The following is a 22,869-nucleotide window of genomic DNA, read 5'->3' as shown; positions in this document are numbered from 1 at the left end:
AAAAAAAGGACACAATGTTGGGCAGATGCGTATTTATAATAGTAATTTTATAGATGAATAATACTATTTACAGTGGCGGCAGAGAGTTTGGGGGGGCGCGAAACATTTACGTCTTGCTTGGGGGGGGGCGTAACAGAAAATAATTGAGAAGCACTGATTTAGGGGCATTTCAGGGTGACTTTGTGTTGATTTTGGGGTTACAGAACAGGTATCTCCCCAAATTCATAGGAAGTCAACTGGGAGTGACCTGAAAACGCCCCAAAAATCAGAAACACTGGCTGCGAAAGCTCTGATTTTAAATGATCGAAGGTTCATTTGCCCCTCCCAGTCTAATTGGATTGGGCGTCTAGCGCCGCCAATTTTAACAAATGGCAGTTAATAGAGACACTATCTGGTGGAATATTTTGGTAGGAACTTGTTGGTTCCTTAATTTTTTTAAATGGATTTTTTTTAAACATTAACACCTTTTTTACTACGACACTACGACGTATCGATTTTTGGCAGAAGCATATCGATAACCTTTTGGGATCCAAAGTGTCACGATATATCACCAATTCAATATTTTGTCACACCCCTAGCAGTCACCTTTTCAACAAAACCCTGCTCCTTCAGTCGAGCTTCGCTCAGCAAAGTTGTCTTTTCAGCCAGCTGCACCTAAAAGGCAAATATAGAGGTGGACTCAGTGAGAGCTAAATGACTTACATTGGAGCAGGAAGCAAAGACATGCATGGTTATTCATCAAATGGAAAACACTACAAGTTCAATCTACTCAAACCTGGAAATAAGTTATCTAACCTTAACTGATGCAGCAACTACATAGCCTCTCATTGTTTTAGCTACCACAGAAATAGAAAATCTTCAACATGAAACCATCTAACAATGCATGGTGTTTAAATTAGGGATTGTAATAAAGAGTTCAGTTGGATCAGGATCTCACTACCAGTATGTTTTTAAAATTGGAAAGATAGTTTAACTATTCATTAAGTTGTCGGATGAAAACAACTACAACCATGGAACTCACACCAATGATAAATAGTGAAATTAGGAGCACATTATGTTGTGGAAATGTAAAACCACATATTGATGTGGCAAAAAAGGCTGACAATCGTGTCAAATGAAGACATGTTCATATATGAGGTCTAAAAAGGGCCTAAAACCGTAAGAAAAACATGAGCATGGACAGTATACAGTACATACCTGCAGTTCCTCAGGGCTCATCTGTTTCAAAGATAAGAGAAAAAAATATTTAGCTTATAATAATTGAACTGAATAAGAGTGTGCATGTTATAACAAAAGCGGTTTTTGTAAAATGTACTAAGTGTCAATTGTCATTTTTAAAATATCAGGTCATTATTGAGGTTTTGTTGCATTTTACATAACACTTTGGGCCCACTGTTCGAAACTAGGACTCTTAAAGTGCCTGTGACACGTAAAAGCAAGTTTATTTCATAATACACACGGTATTTTATGCCCCTGAAAGATATGGGCCGCTTGGATGTGTGTGGAAGCGATCGCTATTTTTATTTAGTTTTTTTAATCCCGCGCCATGAAAATGAGTGACTTCCGGCTTCGGTCTTGCATTGAGGAGGAGGGCGCTGTGACATGTACGGTAGAAGACGTCCTCTTCACACTACAGTGTACTGTTGTGTATGAGGAAGAAGGATTCAGCTGATTTTGCGGATTAATACGTTTATTTTTCGCATCACGCCAGCCAAACGGCTGCAGAAAAATCATTCTGAATGAGGGAGAGGCGTATGCGCCTTTTTGGAGTTTCAAAAGGTTCCCATTCACCGTGGATATTTACTGTGGGACCACTGGACTTACGAGGAAGTGAGTAAACATCTTGTTTTGTATTATGTCAAATACGAATACAGCGATTACAAAGTAAACACTACAAACTTTCTTTAAATGAAGGACTACTTACGTTTGATCATTGATAGGCATGTAAAAAGCTCTCCTAATGCTCATTAGCAGCAGCACGTTAGCTGCACAACAACTCCAGCCACCCTCCTCCGGGGAACGAACTGTAAATTGCTCTCCGCCGGGCGGTTTGCCGATCCGCAATGACAATCGACAACCGGGTCGTCATGTCAAATAATCCAGGATAGTTATGTGTGATTTTCCGCTTCGAAGACTTTGAAACATCACTCGGTTCGGGTTAGCATGTCGGCTAGCTATCACGCCTTCTGGTTTGTTTACATTCTCCGAAGCCGGGGAAGGGAAATGACATATGTCTGATTTAGGAGTCATAAAATATCGTTCGGGAGGTGCGACAGTAAAGGTGAAGTCGACAGTTTTGACCATTATGGAGTAATTTTGCCATGTCGTCCTGAATAAATGCATTTTTATTATTTCATATACCATTCAGCACAAGACTGTTATTTGTCATGACCATGCCATTTATTTAGCAATTGGGGAAAATACTTGGATAAAAAGAATATCCTGTAAAAATATTCAAGTAAAGAGACAGAAACAATGACATTTTGCCGCTCTCTTCGTCGCGTTTTCCTCGTTGTGAATAGTTCCCCCTCGACGGGCTGACTGGTCCTTCTCAAGCCATTTATATAGCTATTGGGGAAAATACTTGGATAAAAAGAATATCCTGTAAAAATATTGAAGTAAAGAGACAGAAACAATGACATTTTGCAGCTCTCTTCGTCGCGTTTTCCTCGTTGTGAATAGTTCCCCCTCGACGGGCTGACTGGTCCTTCTCAAGCCATTTATATAGCTATTGGGGAAAAATACTTGGATAAAAAGAATATCCTGTAAAAATATTGGAGTAGAGAGACTGAAACAATGACATTTTGCGGCTCTCTTCGTCGCGTTTTCCTCGTTCTGAATAATTCCCCCTCAATGGGCTGAATAGTAAAACCGATGAGCACAGTCTACTGCTGACGTCATCCACCTGTTGGGGACGCTAAAGCCCTATAATGGTAGGCGTGGCTAACCGGCAGATTAAAAGACTAATTTCTCGTCATCTGTGCTTTGCTAAATTGTTGTGTATTGTCGAATCGTCTCAAAATATGATTCAAATTCACATAATAATGCCATTTAAGACTTTTTTTCTCGTGTCATATGCTCTTTAAATGATTAAAATTTTTAATCGAGTTAATCACAGCTAAAAAATTAATTAATCGTAATTAATTGCAATTCAAACCATCTCTAAAATATGCCATATTTTTCTGTAAATTATTGTTGGAATGCAAAGATAAGACACAAGACTGATATATACATTCAACATACTGTACATAAGTACTGTATTTGTTTATTATAACAATAAATCCACAAGATGGCATTAACATTATTAGCATTCTTTCTGTTAAAGGGATCCACAGATAAAAAGACTTGTAGTTCTTAAAAGATAAATGTTAGAACAAGTTATAGTAATTTTATATTAAACCCCCTCTTACTGTTTTTGTTTTAATAAAATCTGTAAAATTTTCAATCAAAAAATAAACTAGTAGCTCGCCATTGTTGACGTCGCCGAGCGGTGAAGTCACAGCCATTCTTCCACAGTGTCTTTAACTACGTAAGATAGTGATTGAAATACACCACAAGGTGTCAATGGTGAGTTTTAAATCACTTAGAAATCAAGCCAATGAATGTTTTGTCCCTCGACAAAGACTAGACTGGGTCTGTTGTGATTCACGTTCATTTGAGTGCTGGCTTCACAATATACGAGACCACTGGTAGTTAGTATATTGTGACTAAATATTGCCATCCGGTGTATATGTTGAGCTAAACAAAATGTTTGAATAGAGTTTGACCAAAGTCTGAGTAAGTTTTATGTGTATTTTGCTTAGCTAGTTTGATTGGGAATGCCAGCTTTTCGTTTTTTGAACATTATTTTTTTGAGAGATAGGAATATTAGTTTTGTTGTGCTTTCACTAAATGATACTTATGTTTGTTGTGAAGGAGTTGCCGAAGCTTATGCCAATAAACGGCGCGGACCAATGAATGCATGTGTCCACTGCCTTTCTCGGCCTCTTAGCTCTCAATGAGCAAAAAACCGGCGGCATTGTAATCTGTTTAAGGCAATGCACGGGCAGGTCATTCCGCGCATGCGTTAAATGTGTCAAATATTTTAACGTGATTTATTTAAAAAATGAATTACCGCCCATTAACGCGATAAATTTGACAGCACTATTCTAAACATTTTGAAATTTAAATATTTAAACACAATTTGAAGCTTAGTCTGAATGAAATACAATGTTCAATGTCTTCCACTTCGCATTGGATTTCATCTTTTTCATTTCAGTGGGAGCACTAATAAATAAAACGAAAATGAAATAATAAAGCTTGTTTTAATATTCCAATGTATAATACTATGCCAGAACCAACATTTAGTTGCATATAATAATCTAATCAAAAACCTTACTTTAAGAATAATGATGGACAATAATTGTCTTGACATCAACAACAGTGGATTCAAGTTCTACTCTGGCAGACAAGACATGAAGTCACTCCTAAATGCCCTATTCTGCAGCTGTAAATCCTCAATTCAGTGTCACAACTGCAGACAGTCCCACACACAAACAACATCCGGCGCCTGAGTATGTACAGACTTCTTTTTAAAGAACCAGCTGCTTTTACTTTAAAAACCCAAGCACACTGTCATGATCAATTTTCCAAAAATCTTATCTTCAATGAAAATCACTGAGTTTTTTGGCTTCTACAGTAGTATGAAAAAGTATCAGAACCTTTTGGAATTCCTCACATTTCTTCATAAAATCACCATCAAATGTGATCTGATCTTTGTCAAAATCACACAGATGAAAAAACTGTCTGCTTTGACTAAAACCACCTATACATTTATAGGTTTTCATATTTTAATGAGGATAGTATGCAAACAATGACAGAAGGGGGAAAAATAACTAAGTGAACCATCACATTTAATATTTTGTGGCCCACCCTTTGGCAGCAAAAACTTCAACCAGACGCTTCCTGTAGCTGCAGATCAGTCTGGCACATCAATCAGGACTAATCTTGGCCCATTCTTCTCTACAAAACTGCTGTAGTTCAGTCAGATACTTGGGATGTCTAGCATGAATCGCTATCTTCAGGTCATGCCACAGCATCTCAATGGGGTTCAAGTCTGGACTTTGACTCCAGAACGTGTATTTTGTTCTTCTGAAACCATTCTGAAGTTGATTTACTTTTGTATTTTGTATCACTGTCTTGTTGCAGCATTCATCCTCTTTTTAGCTTCAACTGTCTGCAAAACACCCTGAAAAACTTTGGAATTCATTCTTCCATCAATGATTGCAAGTTGTCCAGGCCCTGAGGAAGCTAAACAGCTCCAAATCGTGATGATCCCTCAACCATGCTTCACGGTGGGGATGAGGTGTTGATTTTGGTGAGCTGTTCCGTTTTTCCTTCACACGTGACGTTGTGTGTTACTCCCAAACAATTCAACTTTGGTTTCATGAGTCCACAAAATATTATCAATAAAATAATATCAATATAAAACTTCTGTGGAGTGTGCAAATGCCTTTTTGCGAACATTAAATGACCAACAATGTTTTTTATTTTTTTCCTCTGTGGAGTCCTTCCATGAACACCATTCTTGGCCATAGTTTTATATATAGTTAATGTGTTCACAGAGATGTTGGACTGTGCTAGTGATTTCTTTAGCAGCACTCTAGGGTTATTTATTTATTTATTTATTTATTTTTTTACCTCTCTGAGTATTCTGCGCTGAACTCTTGGCATCATCTTTGGTGGACGGCCACTCCTTGGGAGAGAAGCAACAGTGCCAAACTCTCTCCATTTGTAGACAACTACTCTGACTGTTGATTGATGAACATGCAGAATTTTAGAGATGGTTTTGCATCCTTTCCCAGCTTTATACAAATCAACAATCCTTGATCGCAGGTCTACAGACAGGTCTTTTGACTGAGCCATGATGCACATCAGACAATGCTTCTTATCAAAACATTTTTTTTTTACCGGGTGTGTGTTTTATAGTGGGCAGGGTCGATTTAAACCACTCATCAGTGATTGGGCACACACCTGACTTAAAAGGTACGGTAAAAATAGGTTTCAATTGCTGTTTAAGTCACCTTAGGCAGAGGGTTCACTTACTTATTTTTCCCCCTTCTGTCGTTTGCATGCCATCTTCTCATTAAAATATAAACATATAAATGTTTGGGGTTTTTTTTTAGTTAAAGCAGACACAGCAGACAGTATTTTCATCTGTGTGATTTTGACAAAGATCAGATCACATTTGATGGTGATTTATGCAGGAATGTGAGAAAATCCAAAAGGTTCAGACACTTTTCATACCACTGTAAGTGGATGGAGTTCCTGCTAAAATTTTGTCTGTGACTAAACTACTCCAGACCTTCACCAACATTGATATTTATTTGCATTCTCCTTAAAGGAATATCTAAATGGCATATTTTGGAACTGACTGATAGACAATGAACTGCCGGTGTGCCGTCTAAGCGGAAAGACACACTGACCCACTCTTTTAATGATGAATGGTTTCTGAGGCACTTTGCAGGGGGAAGACCCCCTGACCATAAACCCACACAATCCGTACATAAAACCATTACCTCACTGAGGAAACATCCCATAGAGAGAAAAAATTATTGTGTATTGTGTGGTAAAGATAGAGGAATCCGAACTTGGCTCTCAAAGTACTACATCACCTGGGTCAATTATCTCCCTGAGGTGCTTTTGTCCTACCTGGCTTCTTTCCAGTGTGCATTTTCTTGGATGACAGTGTTGCTGAATGAGGCCCTTGCTTTGAGTCACCTCACAGACTAATAATTAAGAGCAGGGACAGAATCTGGCCTCTGCGTTTCGATCTCTTGTTTTCCAAAAAGAACATTCCTAAGCAATTCATACCAACTCCACAGCTTCCGGTACAGTTTGGAGAGAAGGCACACGACTGAGGCGGGAAAGACTAAGCCGAGTGAAGCATGAGAGTAAATTGTTTCCCAACTTGAAGGAAACTGTATTGTAACTGTTTGTTAACTTTTAACACGCAGTAAATGTATTTTGAAGACTTAAGCATAAACAGCACCTATATTGTCTTCCTTAAATTTATATAATTTCAACATTTAAAGAGCAAGAGGAGGTCACAAAACAACGACAGACATCCAATCCATTTGAACTCCCATTTAAAATAGATTGGATGTCTACTACTGCCAAACAAATTTAATTCCCAGCCAAAGGATAAAATGAGTCACATGATTGGACGAATATAATTGTCAATGGCACTGAAATAGTGAAGTACCTCTAAAGTGTTGTGGCTCCTCGCTTGCAGCTCCTCCAGTTCTTTTTGGACCTGCCACACTCGGGTCCCCATCTCCTCCTCTCGACTCTGAAAAAACACCAACAATTGCTGAGTCATTTCCTATGTATCAATGGAGCATCATCACTCAAATATGTTGATCACATCACTGCTTTATTGAAAACTCCCACCCTCTAAGACATCTTGATCATTATTATTGCCTGGAATAAAATCAGTTAAACACTTTTGGAACACGATCAACTTGAGGGCTGTAAATGATGGACAAATAGGTTGATAAATATTAATGAAAGGTGTATAATTTAAAACATTTTGTAAGTACAGTGGTACCGCTACATACGATGTTAATTCGTTCCATGACCTTGTTTGTAAGTCGAAGTGGTATATGTAAAGCAGGATTTTCCCATAAGAATACATTATAATTCCATTAATTTGTTCCACAGCCCAAAAACCTACACTAAATCCTTAATAAATACTGCTGGTACTATTACAAATGGCAATTACAAATAGCAAAACACATACATTATAAATAAAAATCAGGATAATATTATAATAAATAATAAGAATTCCTGTAATAATGTAACAAATCGGGTTCTAAGGTGGCGGACGTTTTTTGCGTGCTCTACCTCAACGCACCACGTGGCTGACGTGACAGTGAGATAGAGAGTGTGGTAGAGATTTTACTTTCTCTTTGAATGTTTTGTTGCTGCCGTCGACTGCGGCGGACAGTAGGCGTGTTGTGTTGCACAAGTTGATGGAATAAATGATTAGAAGCCCGGCGAGTTCATTGGTGATGTTACCACAAAAATAAATGTCACCTTAACTTATAAACAGGGGTGCACATAAGTGGTCCGCATGCGCGCATGCGAACTGTACGTAGACCAGTACTTCTCAAATAGTGGGGCGCGCCCCCCTGGGGGGAGGGCGCAGAGCGATGCCAGGGGGGGCACATGTGACCTCGGGGAACATGTTTTTTTTTTTTTTTTTTTTTTTTTGTCGTACTGGAATAAAGTGTACTTGCACATCCACTCAGTACGTGGCAGTGGCGCTCTCATTTTCAAAGTGCGCGCAGTATTTTTGAACTAAGGAAGAGCACTCAGCACACACAGACAACAGATATGAAGAGCAGTGTGCCACCGCCGTTTTCGAAAGCCGTTTTCGAAAGCCGTTTTCCGACCGGACTCACTCACGCAGCGACCCACTGTCTTGTCCGGTTCTCACGTCGCCGCCCGAGAAATGCCATTTTCGGCTTGGGATCGTCACGACGACCGCCCTCACCTACGGTTCTACCTCGACCGCCGTGAATGCGCCTTTTTCGTGCCGTTTGCCTTTTAGCTTTGACTTTTAATACAGTGGGTGATGATGAAAGACCACTGTTTACTGTGTCTAAAAATAATTATAGCAGACAGCCAGAAGCCAAATCAATTAAGACGCCACTTAAAGACATTAGACCCCAATCTCATTGTTATGCCGCTTCATTTTTTCAGTGAAAACGTGCCGAATATTGCCAACAATCGTCCTGCTTTGTCAGTGTTATATCAGTAAACCAGTGAGCATTGTTAGCATGCTAATTGCAAAATAACTCCACACCATTGCAAAGGAGGTAAATACTGTGAGCAGCAAAAATAAAAACTCTCCTGTCCAAGGACACTTTTTTTTTTCTCGTTTATTCAGATTTGTTTTTTCGGTCAGATTTTTTGGCACATTGTTCTCATGAGTGAATGTTTCTAATCAATTTTAATTTGTTATTATTTACTGATTTTATTACATTTTATTTTTCTGTATCAAATGGTCAAAAATGTACCTTGAGTGTATTTTTTAGTTTGGATGTGAATTTTTTTTTTAATTCAGGCAAATTGATGCACGTCAAGTCTTCTCTGTTACAAACAAAACAATGTTAATAAAGTTATACTTTATTATAAGTTGATCTATGTTACTTTTTTTCTTTATTAGAAAAAAAGGACACAATGTTAGGCAGATGCGTATTTATAATAGTAATTTTATAGACAAATGATACTATTTACACTGGCGGCAGAGAGTTTGGGGGGGCGCGAAAATTTTTTTTTCTTCCTTGGGGGGGGCGTGACAGAAAATAATTGAGAAGCACTGACGTAGACAAACGCGCTGGCCCTCAACGGCTTCCATACGCTTTTGCGTACCGATGGCTGACAACTGTATTTGCGGTAGACGCGAGAAAATCACTTCTCAAAATGTCAGAGGCAGGCCCCACTGAGTAATTATATCCGTGTTCCCCAGCCCCCGTCAAAAGAAAGACAGACGACAGAGACGTCACCGGAGCTACCGGAAAAAAGGACTTTTGCTGAAAAGTGGCTGCAGGAGGTACCATGGCTAGAAGCAAATGATGCTCGAACGGAAATGTGGTTCAACTCTTTCCGTGAGAATCCCAATGTCGTTAATAAGAGCAGCGTATTTTATGTTGGGTCAAAGAATTTTAGCCATCCAAACTTTGAAAAGCATGAAAAAAACAGAGCATGTGGCAATTAAGCAAACTATCGATGTCAGACAGGACCCCACTCGCCCTATGGACAAATGGCGGAAAAAAGTTATTGAAGAACAGCGCCATGCACTGACAAATGTTTTTTTGCTCGCTTTTCACAAAGCTAAACATGCACGTTCAATGAGCTTTTATGAGGAGGACATCCTACTTTTACAAAGGCTTGGAGTTAATGTGGGAGCCGCATATGAATGCCCTTTATTTTGAATTTGTGCTTTTATGTTTATTTCTTTACATTTCACTTCAAAGTAATGGCAATTTTGTTGTGCCAGTTTAAGTTTAATCAAGCATTAATTGTTTATATAATTAATTAAAGGTAATTGGCTCTAAGTAAAGCTTGTCATAATTTTATCGGATCAGGCGGGTCGGCTCTCAAGCTCAATGAGGACCAAGTCACATCTCCAGGTCCTCCTCTGAGAACCTGGGCAAAAAAAATATGTGCACCCCTGCTTATAAAGACTAGCTAATGGAGGTCGGAGGAGGACCGTCGAGATCGTAGATATTCTACAGCCGGATTTTCGAGCCAGTTCACGGATGCGCACACCACGCTCATATTTTTCTATCATTTCCATCTTCAATTCAATGGTAAGTGTCACCATTTTCCTTTTTCACCACCTACACTAACCTTGGAACCCATGTTTTCGCTCACAAATCCGCCGTGCGCCAGTCTTCCGGCAAAATAAAAAAACAGTGGCGCTGTCATAAATCGTCGTATTTCAAGCAGTTCGTCTCATGTAGACACAAATGGCGAGTCAAGTTTTACATCGGATGTCGAAAATGTCATGTGTCGAAGCGATCGTATATTGAGGTACCACTGTATTAATACACAATTTGAGATGCATTATTGTGGTGTTTAAAATAAAAAAGATTATAATTGTGTCAAAGTCTTAATATTTATGGATCTAAATGGTTGCTTACAAATTTGCTGAGTACCTGTATGACCTGCTCATATTTCCCGACAGTTCTGTTCAGTTCATCCTCCCTCTCGGCAATCACCTTCTTCAGCTGTGTGGTTTCCTTTCGATGGCTACTGAGTAGCTCTGCCTCCACAACCTGTGCCTTACCTAAAAGAGAGTTAAACGCAATAACCAGACATTTCATGAAACAGTATAGCGCAGGGGTCGGGAACCTATGGCTCACGAGCCAAATCTGGCTCTTTTGACAGCTGCATCTGGCTCGCAGACAATCTTTAATTATTTAAAAAAAAAAAAAAGTTTCATTATACTCCTTTGCGCTCTTACCGGCATCCCCAAGGGGCCGCTGTCCCGTTTCAACATGACCAGCATTGCCAATTTAGTGCAGAAGAAGAAGTGGCAAGCGTAAGGGGAGACAGAGACAAGTGTAGAGAGAGAGTTGCGTGGGAGCGCCGTGTTGAGTGGCTGGGTGTCCCCCACTGGTTTTTGTTTTTGTTAATAAAGTCTCCGATAAAAAGCCATCTGACACGTCTATGTGTTTTTATAAACTAGGCCACCTCCCCAAAGAAAGGACCGAACGGAGGAGCGACGACGAACGAGCCACGGAAATCGCCGGTCAACTCCCGACTATGGTTGGGAGTTGAGAGCACTGCATTACCAAAACTGCGGCGACAGTCACCGGTGACTAGAAAAGCGCACTATTTTTAGTGGGAAAGTGGCAAACATACATGTCGTTGTGTCTGTCTATTAAACTATCTATCACTCGCATAGGCAACACGGATGAGGCAGAGACACAGTTCAAGTGGGGTTGCCGTATTTTGCTGTCGAAAATAGCAGCCGATGTGCGCAAGATCAGGAAGTAAACTTTACTCGTTTTCAGTTTTCGTTGTCATTTGTCAGCTAATTTTAGAAACCCTCTTGTGAAGATGGCAAGAAGAAAAAAAAAGACGAGGAGTATCATACTTATCAGCAGTTTTTTTTCTCTCGCTTTGGATGAGTCAACAGAAGTAAGCAACTTCTCCCAGTTCAGCGTGATTTCAAGGTTTGGACTATGAAAGGGACAAGACGGGAGGATTTATTCAAGTCCTTCACTGAGTTTGCTAAAAAAAAAAATCTACCGATGGATAAACTTGTTTTGTGAACATGAAAAGAAAATCCTAAGTTTCTCAACGCCTGCATGAAGCTTAACCCCACCAGGTATCAACCAGACTACATAGCCATCAGCAAAACTATGTAGCACCAGAAGTTGCAGTAATGGTAAGAAATATCATTGATTGATTGATTAGCAACAGCATAATTAAGTTATTAAAAAGAACTCAGACACGTTGTACTTTAAAAGTGTTGAAATTACATAAAATGCACACATTATTTGTATATTTAGTTTTAAACATATTGCATGGCTCTGACGGAATTACATTTAAAAATATGTGGTGTTCATGGCTCTCTCAGACAGAAAGGTTCCCGACCCCTGCTATAGAGCAATAGAAGGAAAACATCCACCAACAAGAACCAGCTAATTTAGTCCAGACCATTGATCCTGCATGATGCTTTCAGATAACACCAACCATGTTCGCATATGCATTGAAGGTGTAATTAAAGAAAGGCTCAATTCCCATTTGAGGTCAAGTTCACCCATTTAAGGAAGCTGCTCAAAAGAAAGAATCAAAGTTAAAAGCCAATTTAAGAAAATTATCTTACCAATGGTTTCTTTCACTGCTGTATCTATCTCCTTCTCTTTTACAGCTATTTGCGTGTTAAACTCCCTCATTAACTGCTTGATTTCAGAGTTGTGCTTCAATTCAATGTCTTCTAATTCCAATCTGTTGAAATACAATGGAAAATGAAAAGAATACATAACGGTTAGGTTACATATGCAAAAGTTAATGAAATCAAAATACAGAAAAAATGGGGAAAAAACAAGCTAAAACTTACTTGTGCTTCAGTTCACTCTCCTCAATCAACTGTTTCTTGGCATATTCAAGTTCTTGATCATGCTCTTTCCTCATTAATCTGATATCTTTCTGTAATCTATTAAAATCTTTTTGAATTTTTTCCTTATCATTCTTCATCTGATTTAGTTTGCTCTTGAGAGAATCAAAGGAATCGTCATCCGGATCAGCTGAGTGGTTCTCATTTTCCAACATGCTCTTAGTTTGTTGAAGAGTATTAGACTCTATGTTCTTATCAGTTTCAAATACCACTTGAGCCTGCATCAAGGCAGCTTGATGTTGATCACACTCCACAGATTTCTGTCGAATTTCTTCCTTCAATGTATTAACTTCTTCAAGAAGTTCATGATTATGCTTTTCTGCTTCTTTAAGCTTAACTTCAATTTCAAGAGCTTCCCCTTGTTGAAGCTCTGTTTGGTGTAACGAATCTCGCTGAAGTGCAGACAACTTCTCCTCATACATGCTCCTCTGTTCCTCTAAAGACTTCTCCATCATCATCTTCTCATCAGCCTGAGTTTGTTCCAATTGCTGTGCCTGCTCTTGTTTGAGCTTGACAAGAATCTCCTCCAGAGATTTGTTTTTCTTCTCTAATGTGTCAATGCATTCCTTATTAGAAGTGTCATTTTTCTTGAGCTGCTCATGGCTAGCCTCCAGAGTTTTGATGACATCATTTTTTTCATCAAGCTGTGCAGTAAGCTGCTTTCTGATTTGACTGATTTTCTGTTCAGCTTTCTTCTTTAGGTCTGAAATTTTTCGAGTACTCTCTGCCGTCAACCTCTCTTCAGTTTCCTTCACACACTCCTCTTTACTTTTTATCATCTCATCTTTAAGCCTTTCAAATTCGGCTTCCTGAGATTGAAGTTGGCTTTTGCACTTATGGTTGTCCTCCTCAAGGTTGTGTAGTTTGTTGACCATCTCTTGCTCAAAGTGGCCATTCTGTTGGAGCTTTTCAACAAACTCTCTCCTCTCGTTCTCCCTGATGTTTTCCTGCTGTTTGAGATTACACGCAAGTTGTTCCCACTCTTTTACCTTTAAGGCCAACTGCTCCTGTAGCTCACAGAGCTGAAGGTTGGCGTTATCGAGCTCTGCAGTCAGTCTGTTCACTTTCTGCTCCTTCTCGCTCAAAACTTGGTCCATCTCAGACTTGCTAATGGACTGATTGTCAAAATTCACCGTCAGCCTTTGCAGAGCTTCGTTCTTCTCAGATACCGTGCGCTCCAGTTCTTCGAGCCTACCCTTCAAAGATGCTACCGTGTTGTCATTCTCAGACAGGCTGGCTCTAAGTGCATTTGCCTGCTCAGTTGTAGACTCACGCTCCTCCTTCAACCTCTGAAAGGTCTCTTCCATTTGATCTAATGTCTTTTGTTTCTCTTCTTCCTGCTGCTGCTTCAACTCAAGTATGGCTTTCTCCTTATCTTCTAGTTGGCGTTTCAAGTTACTGATAATGCTTTCCAAGTCACTCACTTGAAATTCATTTTCTTTCAACTTCGTTGATATGACTCTGTTTAATTCACTTAACTCTTCAATCTTCAGATCTTTTTCACTACCAGAAAGAGAATTATTCTCATTCTGAATTGTTAAGGCTTTGATTTGCTCCATGTGAGCATTTACCTGAGCAGTCACCTGTTCTAATGAAATGCATAGATTGTTATTCTCCTCACTCTTCTGACGAAGATTTTCTTCTAAAGTGCAAACTATGTCTACTTTGTTAGCAACAACATTTTTAAGGTGCAAAATATTTTTCTGGCTACACAGAAGCCTATCTTTTAAATCTGAAACTCTTAACTCAACGTTTTCACAAACTTCAGAGGTTCTGTCCAACAATTTGTACTGGACGTCCTTACAGTATTGCTCCATTTGGTTGCTGAACAAAATGATTTGCTGTTGGAATTGTGCTTCCAAAGCCTTTCTCTGAGCGTCAGCTTCTTCAGATTTATTCTGCAAGTCCTCCCAGTCCTTCTGTCTGGAACTTTCAAGAGCTCGAAGCTGCTTCTCCTTGTCATCCAAATTGTCTGACAAAGTTCTTAATTTCTCTCGGTTGTCTTCCTCGGTCATATTAAGCTTTTCCTGCAGGGAGTCTCGTGCGTTCTCTACGGATTTCAATTGCTCTCTCAGCAGAGTGTCACTTGTTGACAAATCTTCAAGCTTGACCCCTGCTTCACGAAGCTCTTCTTTTAGCTTTTGCACAGTGGTTTCTTGAATTGCAAATTCCTCCCTTAGGTCTTTCATGGCAGTAAGCAGTTGCTCGTTATGTTCTTTGCTTCTGTTAAGATTTAGAGAACAATCTTGCAATTCCTGTACCTTTTCCTGCAGTATGTGCGAGTGCTTTTCCATTAATTCTTCTTCCTGCTGTCCTAACTTCTCCTGCAATTGGCGCTCTAGCTCCAAGAGTTCATGTTTATGATTATCTCGTAATTTCTCCATTTCCCCCAAATGGTTAGCTTGCAGTTCTGACATTGTATCGCTCAAGCCTTGGGAATTTCTTTGCGCCATCTCTAAAATTTTCCCTTGAACTTCTTGCTCTTTTTCTTGAAGCTCCGCATCTTTCTTTGCAAGAGCCGTCTTCATAGATTCTTCTTTCTGCTGCATCTTTTTCTTAAAATGATCTTGCATTTCTTTGGCCTTCTGTTTGAGTTTTTCCATCTTTGTTTCTTGTGTTTTTAGTTTTGCTTCCATTTCTGTTAGAGTATTGTTAAGCTTTTTCTCATGAGCAGCTTTATCATCTTCCAGCTGTTTCTGAAGATGTGTTATCTCTTCTTTCATAGTGTTAAAATCATCACTGTGTGACTTCTCCTGCTCGCAGAGTGTAGTTTTGCTCTGTTGTAATTGCTGCTCTAAATCTTGGAGTAATAGCTCTTTTTGTTGAATGTCAGTTTTTGCTACTTCAAGCTGATGCTGCAAATCTATCAAGTCGTTCTTAGACTGAACAAGATCGCTTGAGATTTTCTCTGATGCTTCATTAGCCGCTTTTAAGTTTGAATTTTCCGTCTGAAGATTAGATAAAGATTGCTGCAAATCTTCTAGTTGTTTAGCTTTGATGCCTAGTTCTTCTAGATTGGCATGGGATTCTTCTCTTAGTCTTTTCTCTCCTTCACTGACCTCTTTCATTGCCTTCTCCTTTTCCCTTATAATAATTTTCAAAGCATTTAGTTCCTCCTTCAGCGATTTCTCCATTCCTCCGAGTGACCGTTCATGCTCTAGCTTGATATTTTCCAACTCGGCACTGTGCTTTGCCACCTGATCCTGCAGAGCTAAACGATGCACATCTTGAACTTCATCCAACTTCTTTTCCAAAAGTTGTTTACTCTTCAAAACTTCAGAAAGTTCAAATGACAGTGCTTCTTGCTCTGCCTGCTTTGCATTCAATTTCTGGTTAATTTCTTCTGTGTGCATGTTAACCTGTAAGTCTTTCTGTTGAAGAAGTGTCTCTAATTCAGCCCTCTGTTTTTCCTTCAGCTCTTCCAGAGCAGCATTGTGCTGCTGGGTTAGGGCGTCCTTGTGCTTTTCCAGCTGTGCCTGATGATCTTCCTCTAATCTGGACATTTGCTCCTTGTGGTTATCCTTCATCTGGCCCAATAGATTGGATTGTTCAAGGGACAGCAATGATCTGTCCTGTGAAATTTTCTCATGGGAGCTCTCCAATTCCATTATTCTCTGAAAACAGAGGGATGTTTCATTTAAAATTTACAGTTGTAGTTAATTAGTCGCAAAATGGAATATACCATAACATATCGCAGTCTTTAAAAATAACAACTCACAGTTTTTGCCACTTCCAGGTCTTGCTGCATATCCTTAACTCTATTCTCGCCATCTGCAATAAGAGCGGTCTTCTGTAACTCTGCGTCCTCCAAAGCCAGGGCGGCCTGATGCTCTTTTTCGTTGGTTAGCTGAGCAAACTCCTCTTTACACAGTTCCTGAAAATTAAAGAAAAAATGCCATGATGTGTCGACATTTTCTAGTGAAATCCTAGATTTTACGTCAAATATTGCCAACATTGGGACATACCACAGCTTTGTTGATTCTGCTAATTATCTCCTCTTCTTTTGCAGCCAGAGCTTCACTATGGGATTTTTGCAGGTTGGCCACCCTCTCCTCTGATGATTTCTAATGTTAAGAAAAATGACTATCATTCATATAGTTTACATTTGACATTTTGTGACTCAGTAAGTCAGTAACTGAATCACTTTGCCAAAATGCGGAAGGACATGCAACCAGATGAAATGAAATGTGTGAATAAATGTATAAAACAAACGTGTGAGGAAACCATATGCCCTGACCTTCATGATTGTGACCACCTCCTGTTTGACTCGCGTGAGCTCCTGCTGCAAACTCTTCCTCTCTTCTTCATTGACCCTTTCCGCTTCATTCATTTTTTCCTCCATCTGAACCTGCAGCTGTTTTCGTGCTTCGTCAGCCCTATGAGCTGAACCCAACGCCCTTTCAAGTTCTTCAAATGCTGCACCCATCCATAAAAAGCAGACGAATAGATTTATACAATTTCCAACAATTTGTTCCCACAAAATAATTTTTCTCACCTGATTTCTCAGCCTTTTCTTTCTGATCTTGCAGCTCTTCATTCTGGGTATTAGCCAACTGGAGCCTGGAGCGAAGCTGTGCTATCTCCTCTTCTTTCATTTCCAGAGTCTCATGCATTTGCCGCTTTGTCTCAGCAATTACCATGCCCTAAAAAGTAATTGACATCATCATTGCATTGAATAGTCGTAGTCATATTTTGTGATAACCAGTGTTGTTTTCGGCAACGACGACGATAACGAAAATATTTCGTCAACGAACAATTTTTTTCATGATGTTGACATCACGACGACGACCTGGAAACGTGTCTTGGGAGGCTAAAACATAACGAGATGGATGCCAGTTGTCATTTGATGACACGAGAACAAGATGAAAATTCGACAGTTTCCATCATTAATTCACAATGTGTGATCATTTCTTATTGTATGTGTATTTAGCACGCATTTAGCAGTGTTTGGTCGTGTCACTCATGTGACGTGCTGCGCCTGCCCCCCGCCCCACACAAATGCTTACTTACCAGCAGGTGAGTAAACCTGTGCCAATTCAGGTTCTTTTTGTGAAACACATTTGTCAAGTGCTGTTTAGTAAGTTTTGTGTTCTTATCTTGGCTTTGCCATGTTGCTTTAGCCTTTAAAGGTCTGTGCTGAGTTATCATCACACACTAAACTAACCTGTAGCATTAGCATAGCTTCCGTGTTAGCATAGTGTTTGCGTTAGCGTTAGCATTAGAATTTAGCGCGGTGACTCGGTGTCTTCTTAAACTCTTAGAAAACATTTTACGTACAGTTCATGGCATGAAAATGTTGATGTCCTTGCAGACTGTACAGTTATGTGCTCGTCTGTCATGTTCATTCGAAATTGTTGGAAACTTTTTATTTATTTATTTATTGATGGGCTAAAACTTTTGAAGTTTATAGACGAAAACATTTTGAGAATCGTCGACTAAAACTAGACGAGAATTGTATGAGTTTTCGTTGACTAAAACTAAGACGAGGATGAACACATTTTGAAATGACTAAAATATGACTAAGACTAATAAGTATTTTTGTCCAAAAGACTAAGAGAAAAATTAAAATGGCTGCCAAACACAACACTAGTGGTAACCAGGGACAAATATATAATTGCGGGATTCACATTCTCTCACCTGCACCTGGCTAATTTATCAGCAGAAATTGCTATATTAGACATACTGGTACAGTTTTTTTTTTTTTTTTTTAATTCATATTTTGGCTGGGGGTACGACTTATACTCGGGAGCGACTTATGTGTGAAATTATTAACGCATTGTTATATCATTTCAATTGTGATTTTGTTTTTTTGAAATGACTGATGGTTTGGTAAACTTGTTATGCTATAGTTATCTGAATAGCTCTTAATACCTATGGCCACGTTCACGTTCTGCCTTTGGCAATGTGTGTTCAATTGTATTATTGACTTTTTTATATTGAAACGCATGCTTTTAGTTTGTGGCGCTTTCACGCCCACGTGGGGGCGCACTCGCACATGTTAAGGTGAAGAAGAGCACTCACACGCCAGAAGAAGACTGACAGCTACGTAGCTTTGAGTGAGTGGGCGAGTTAGCTAGAGGGAAACACGGCTGCGAACCTACGTTCATTGTTTATGCTTTTAAAATATCTCTACAGAGGCAACGCCTGTGTGTATCATCTTTTCTGTTGTTGTTGTGTGTTTTACACATGCGATCGGACACTTGTGTGGTTGTTTGAACAATTTGCTAACGCTAGCGAACGCATGCTAACCGTTTATGTCATTGCAGTAATAGCACCTAATTATCATTTATTTACGTTGATGCGAACCTGTATGGTATCGAGGACCAAATTGATTCAGCAAATTATACGGACGTCCAGCATCGTCATTTGGGAGTTCGCTGTAAAGCCAGGACCGAGCTGTATCGTCCAGGTGAAGACAGTATATTCGCATTTCGTTGTTCATGCACTGTACACTGTACATTTATTCAGCATGTTGTTCTCTATTGTATTTTTATATTAAATTGCCTTTCAACAAGACATATCTGTTCTATGTGTTGGATTTTTAACTTCCCCCAAAAATGTGACTTATACTCCGGTGCGACTTATATGTTTTTTTTTTTTGTCTTCGTTGGGCATTTTATGGCTGGTGCGACTTATACTCAGGTGCGACTTGTAGTCCGAAAAATACGGTAGTTTTATTAGTATCATCTTCAAATACATATTTTTCCTATTGTACATACGGTGATTGTGGAGCCAGGTCAATAAAAGATGTTTTTCTTGAGGACTCCCTGCCTTTGTACTGTCACTAAAATTACACTAAAACGTCTATAGATTTTACTCCTGCAATATTACAGAGCCTGTGTAATTGTGACTTCTCTATCCTCTTACTACTGCAACAAACTTCAGTAATAAATCTCAGCAACCAGCTGCTGTTGTTCACCTTAAACAGTCGTTTTCGTTTATGACTGACACATTTGCTGCTATGGACTAGGCTAGGACAAAGTTTAGGCTGGCCGTACCTATGGTGCTAACATTGTGTGAATTAGTTAATAAAAAACAAAACAAACTCAAGATACCACACTTTGGAGTTTTAAATGAAATCTTCAAAATGCCTCACACCCACCTTATCCTGTTCCAGCTGTTCGTTTTGGTTTTTGACATCACGCAACTGATTAATCAGTTTCGTCTTCTCTGTTGTGTGCAGTTCCTAAAAGAAATTATGGAAAAAAGGTCAAGTTGTAAAATTCACAAATTGTTGAGCCAGTTTTTTTTTTTTTTTTCCCTTCAATTATATGTATTATAAGACGTTCTGATAAGTTTCACTTTAACCCACAAGCCAAACCGCTGAAGACCAGTTAAAACTGAACAACCTACATTACAACTTAGTTTAGTGGTAGTGGCTTGCAGAAGGAATATATTTTTACCACTGCTTACCCAGTTCTTAAAGCTTATGAGCATGAAGACCTGCACTACAAATTCGATCCAGTTTTAAAAATTACAAGAAAGATGAAGTCAAACTGTCCTTTGTCATAGTTCTTGCAAGATCATCTGCTTGGACACTGAGAAATACCAAGCAATCCTGTCATTCCAGATCAGCTGTATTTTGCGAAATTTTGAAAAACAATGTTGCAGACATGTCACAGTGATATGGTTTCAGCAAACCACTTAGATCTGAAAACAGACTAAAATAACAACTGAACAAACCTTTCTTAATGTCAGCCATAGCGTTTACCAGCTTCTATTCACTCCCCGCTTTTCAATATTCAGGGCAGTGCCATGACAGGTGCTTTACGTCTGTAGGGTATTTGAGCTGTACTTGAGACAACTAAACACTCACCGTATTTCGGTCTAAAGCTGGAAGATGACAACTACCATTGTTTTATGGGATAGCAAAAAAAATAACCGTATACTATCTGACCCTGAATGCATATCTACGTTTCCTTATATAAAGCTGTGAAACAACGTGGTCAAATAAAAATGAAATGAATGAATGGTAAACGGTGTTACATTTGTAGAGCGCCTTTCCACCTTTTAAGGCCCTCAAAGCGCTTTACACTGTCTCCTCAACTACCTACTGGTGACACAGCACTAGGAGCAACATGGGGTTCAGTATCTTGCACAAGGATACTTAGACGAGTTCATCAGGGGGGAGAATCGAACCCACAACCGCTGGGTTGTGGAACGACTACACTACCACTGAGCCACGTCATCCCAATGAATGACCCATTTCTTCAAAAATATATTAAAAAAGAAGAGTGTATAGCAAGGTGCTCAATTTTATAAACTTAAGGTCAAGAGAGTACACTTGTTACACTAATGCTGACAACTTGACACCCAAGTGTCAACTATATGAAAAAGAAAAAAGTAAACCACCTTTATCCTTTCGAGTTCTTGCAGTCTCTCCTGCAGCTGCTCTTGCAGAGTTTCATTCTCAGTAGCAATGTGGGTGCTGCGATCCTTGTGAATACGAATCATTTCTTTGCATTTGTGCAACAGGTTTTCCTGCCGCCTTACTCTCTTCTGCAGTGCTTCCAAAAGTTTAGCTGGATCACTGACGCCCTCTTCTGTCATAAAAATAAAACCCCTTACTTAAAAATTAAAACGCTTTGTATTTTACAAAGGTAAAATTATGTCCGCACCTTCATGCACTTCAGACTCTACTTCTTGGTCATTTGAAGAGCCGGTGGATTCGGATTCGGGAACATCAGAAATTGGCTGATCGCCCTCAACGACCAAAGCTCCATCAGAGATTCCTTTGACTCGTTTCTTCAGCAAACCAACCTGTTTTGAAGACACTTTCAATCAATTAATATTTACACTGGAGTACCAAGAGAAAACCCCTGCAAAACGGGAAGAAAATGCTAATTTCACAAAGGAATGCCAGAGCAGAGTTTCAAACTCAATACCTCGATGTGGTAGCACTCATCCACAGTACTGTCTATAATGCTGAATAGCACTGAACCATAATCAGAGGTGGGTAGTAGAGGTGTGCATCGACACCGCCCTCACGATTCGATTCGATTACGATTCGGAAGGCCACGATTCGATTCGATTTGATTTGATTCGATTCAGAGGGTCACGATTCGATTCGGTTCGATTCGGCAATGCATTGCAATGCATTAAAGCCTGGGATGCATTAAAATTCTAAAGCAAAGCATATTTTTCGTGAATCATGAGCCAACACAAGCGGACAGACATTAAACAACTTTTTATTGGCTCTTGTGTCACTCCTGATTGAAGTCAAATGAAAAAAGTATACTTTTATATATTTTTTAAAAAATCAGATCACAGCATTTAATTAGTGCTTTGAATGAGACCAGGGCTTTCTCTTTTTTTTTTTACACACAGTAGCAGCCTTTCACACAGTGCAACATCTGAACTCCTGTGCAAAATCAGTAATAACAGTCACTGTATTTTAGTCACAACAACCCATCAATAAAAATATTCAAGTAAATATTAAAGAAAACGACAAAGAAAATATTGTAGTGCAGCAGCATCCTTATCGCAATATCATTCCAGGGATCAGTTTAGTTGCAAACAAAACAACTAAATTGCAATGTAGAACAAAAGTAAAATGTAGGCCTAGCCTATCTTATATCTATAATATTTCTCGCTCCCTCTTTCTCAGTTTCAGCCATTGTTATGTTATGTCCTATCTCTCTGCTCTCTCGATTACAACTGCGCTTGTCTGACGTTACTCCGGTAAGGAAGCGGATTTGGGTTCCTCGTCCCCCCTGCATAGAGGTTAGATCTTGTGCCCGAACCCGACCCGACCCGAAATGTTAAGCATTCACGTTTCGGTGGGTCGGGTCGGGCCGCCGCGCCGGACTAATAAATTATTTAATAAAAAAATAAAAATTAAAAAAATGCGCAGAGGGCTGTGGCGCAGCCCTCTTTTTCTTCTTCTCCTCCCGTTATTTCGTTGTGTGAATGCTTTTATAATTCTCATAAAAATATGTAGACTATTTAAATATTGAGTAAACTTGCGTTTTTTTCCTGCCAACTGAGAATTCGTTACGAAAGACACTTTTATTTATGCACACAAAGGCAAATGTGATCCTTTTGAATCTTTTCCTCTGTGTGTCTGTAAAACCGTGTTGTTTTTTTAAAAAAATTTTATTAAACTTTCCCAGCGTTATTTCGTTGTGTAAATGCTTCTATAAATCTCATAAAAATATGTAGACTATTTAAATATTGAGTAAACTTGCGTTTTT

The 22,869-nt window shown here is 39.3% G+C and overlaps 1 protein-coding gene across 5 annotated transcripts in view; it reads right to left on the bottom strand.

Moving 5' to 3' along the window:
• golga4 (golgin A4) overlaps positions 1-22,869 on the bottom strand; it is a 60,861-nt gene that overhangs the window by 16,037 nt on the left and 21,955 nt on the right. For 4 of the 5 annotated variants that reach the window (XM_057847923.1, XM_057847926.1, XM_057847925.1 and 1 more), the window contains 13 exons: positions 21,295-21,436; positions 21,029-21,219; positions 19,779-19,862; positions 17,172-17,319; positions 16,914-17,092; positions 16,642-16,740; positions 16,395-16,550; positions 12,620-16,290; positions 12,386-12,507; positions 10,707-10,837; positions 7,244-7,330; positions 1,198-1,218; positions 586-654 (listed from right to left, as the gene is read on the bottom strand). In XM_057847923.1, the coding sequence (XP_057703906.1) occupies positions 586-654; positions 1,198-1,218; positions 7,244-7,330; positions 10,707-10,837; positions 12,386-12,507; positions 12,620-16,290; positions 16,395-16,550; positions 16,642-16,740; positions 16,914-17,092; positions 17,172-17,319; positions 19,779-19,862; positions 21,029-21,219; positions 21,295-21,436 (5,100 nt within the window). The remainder of the gene's footprint in view (positions 1-585; positions 655-1,197; positions 1,219-7,243; positions 7,331-10,706; positions 10,838-12,385; positions 12,508-12,619; positions 16,291-16,394; positions 16,551-16,641; positions 16,741-16,913; positions 17,093-17,171; positions 17,320-19,778; positions 19,863-21,028; positions 21,220-21,294; positions 21,437-22,869) is intronic. The other variant, XM_057847924.1, reaches the window with a different exon arrangement.

The sequence above is a fragment of the Corythoichthys intestinalis genome, chromosome 10 (assembly GCF_030265065.1).
Source record: "Corythoichthys intestinalis isolate RoL2023-P3 chromosome 10, ASM3026506v1, whole genome shotgun sequence".
Lineage (NCBI taxonomy): Eukaryota > Metazoa > Chordata > Actinopteri > Syngnathiformes > Syngnathidae > Corythoichthys > Corythoichthys intestinalis.
The sequence above is the reverse complement of the archived record's forward strand: the minus strand, read 5'-3'. Positions and strand labels throughout refer to the sequence as shown.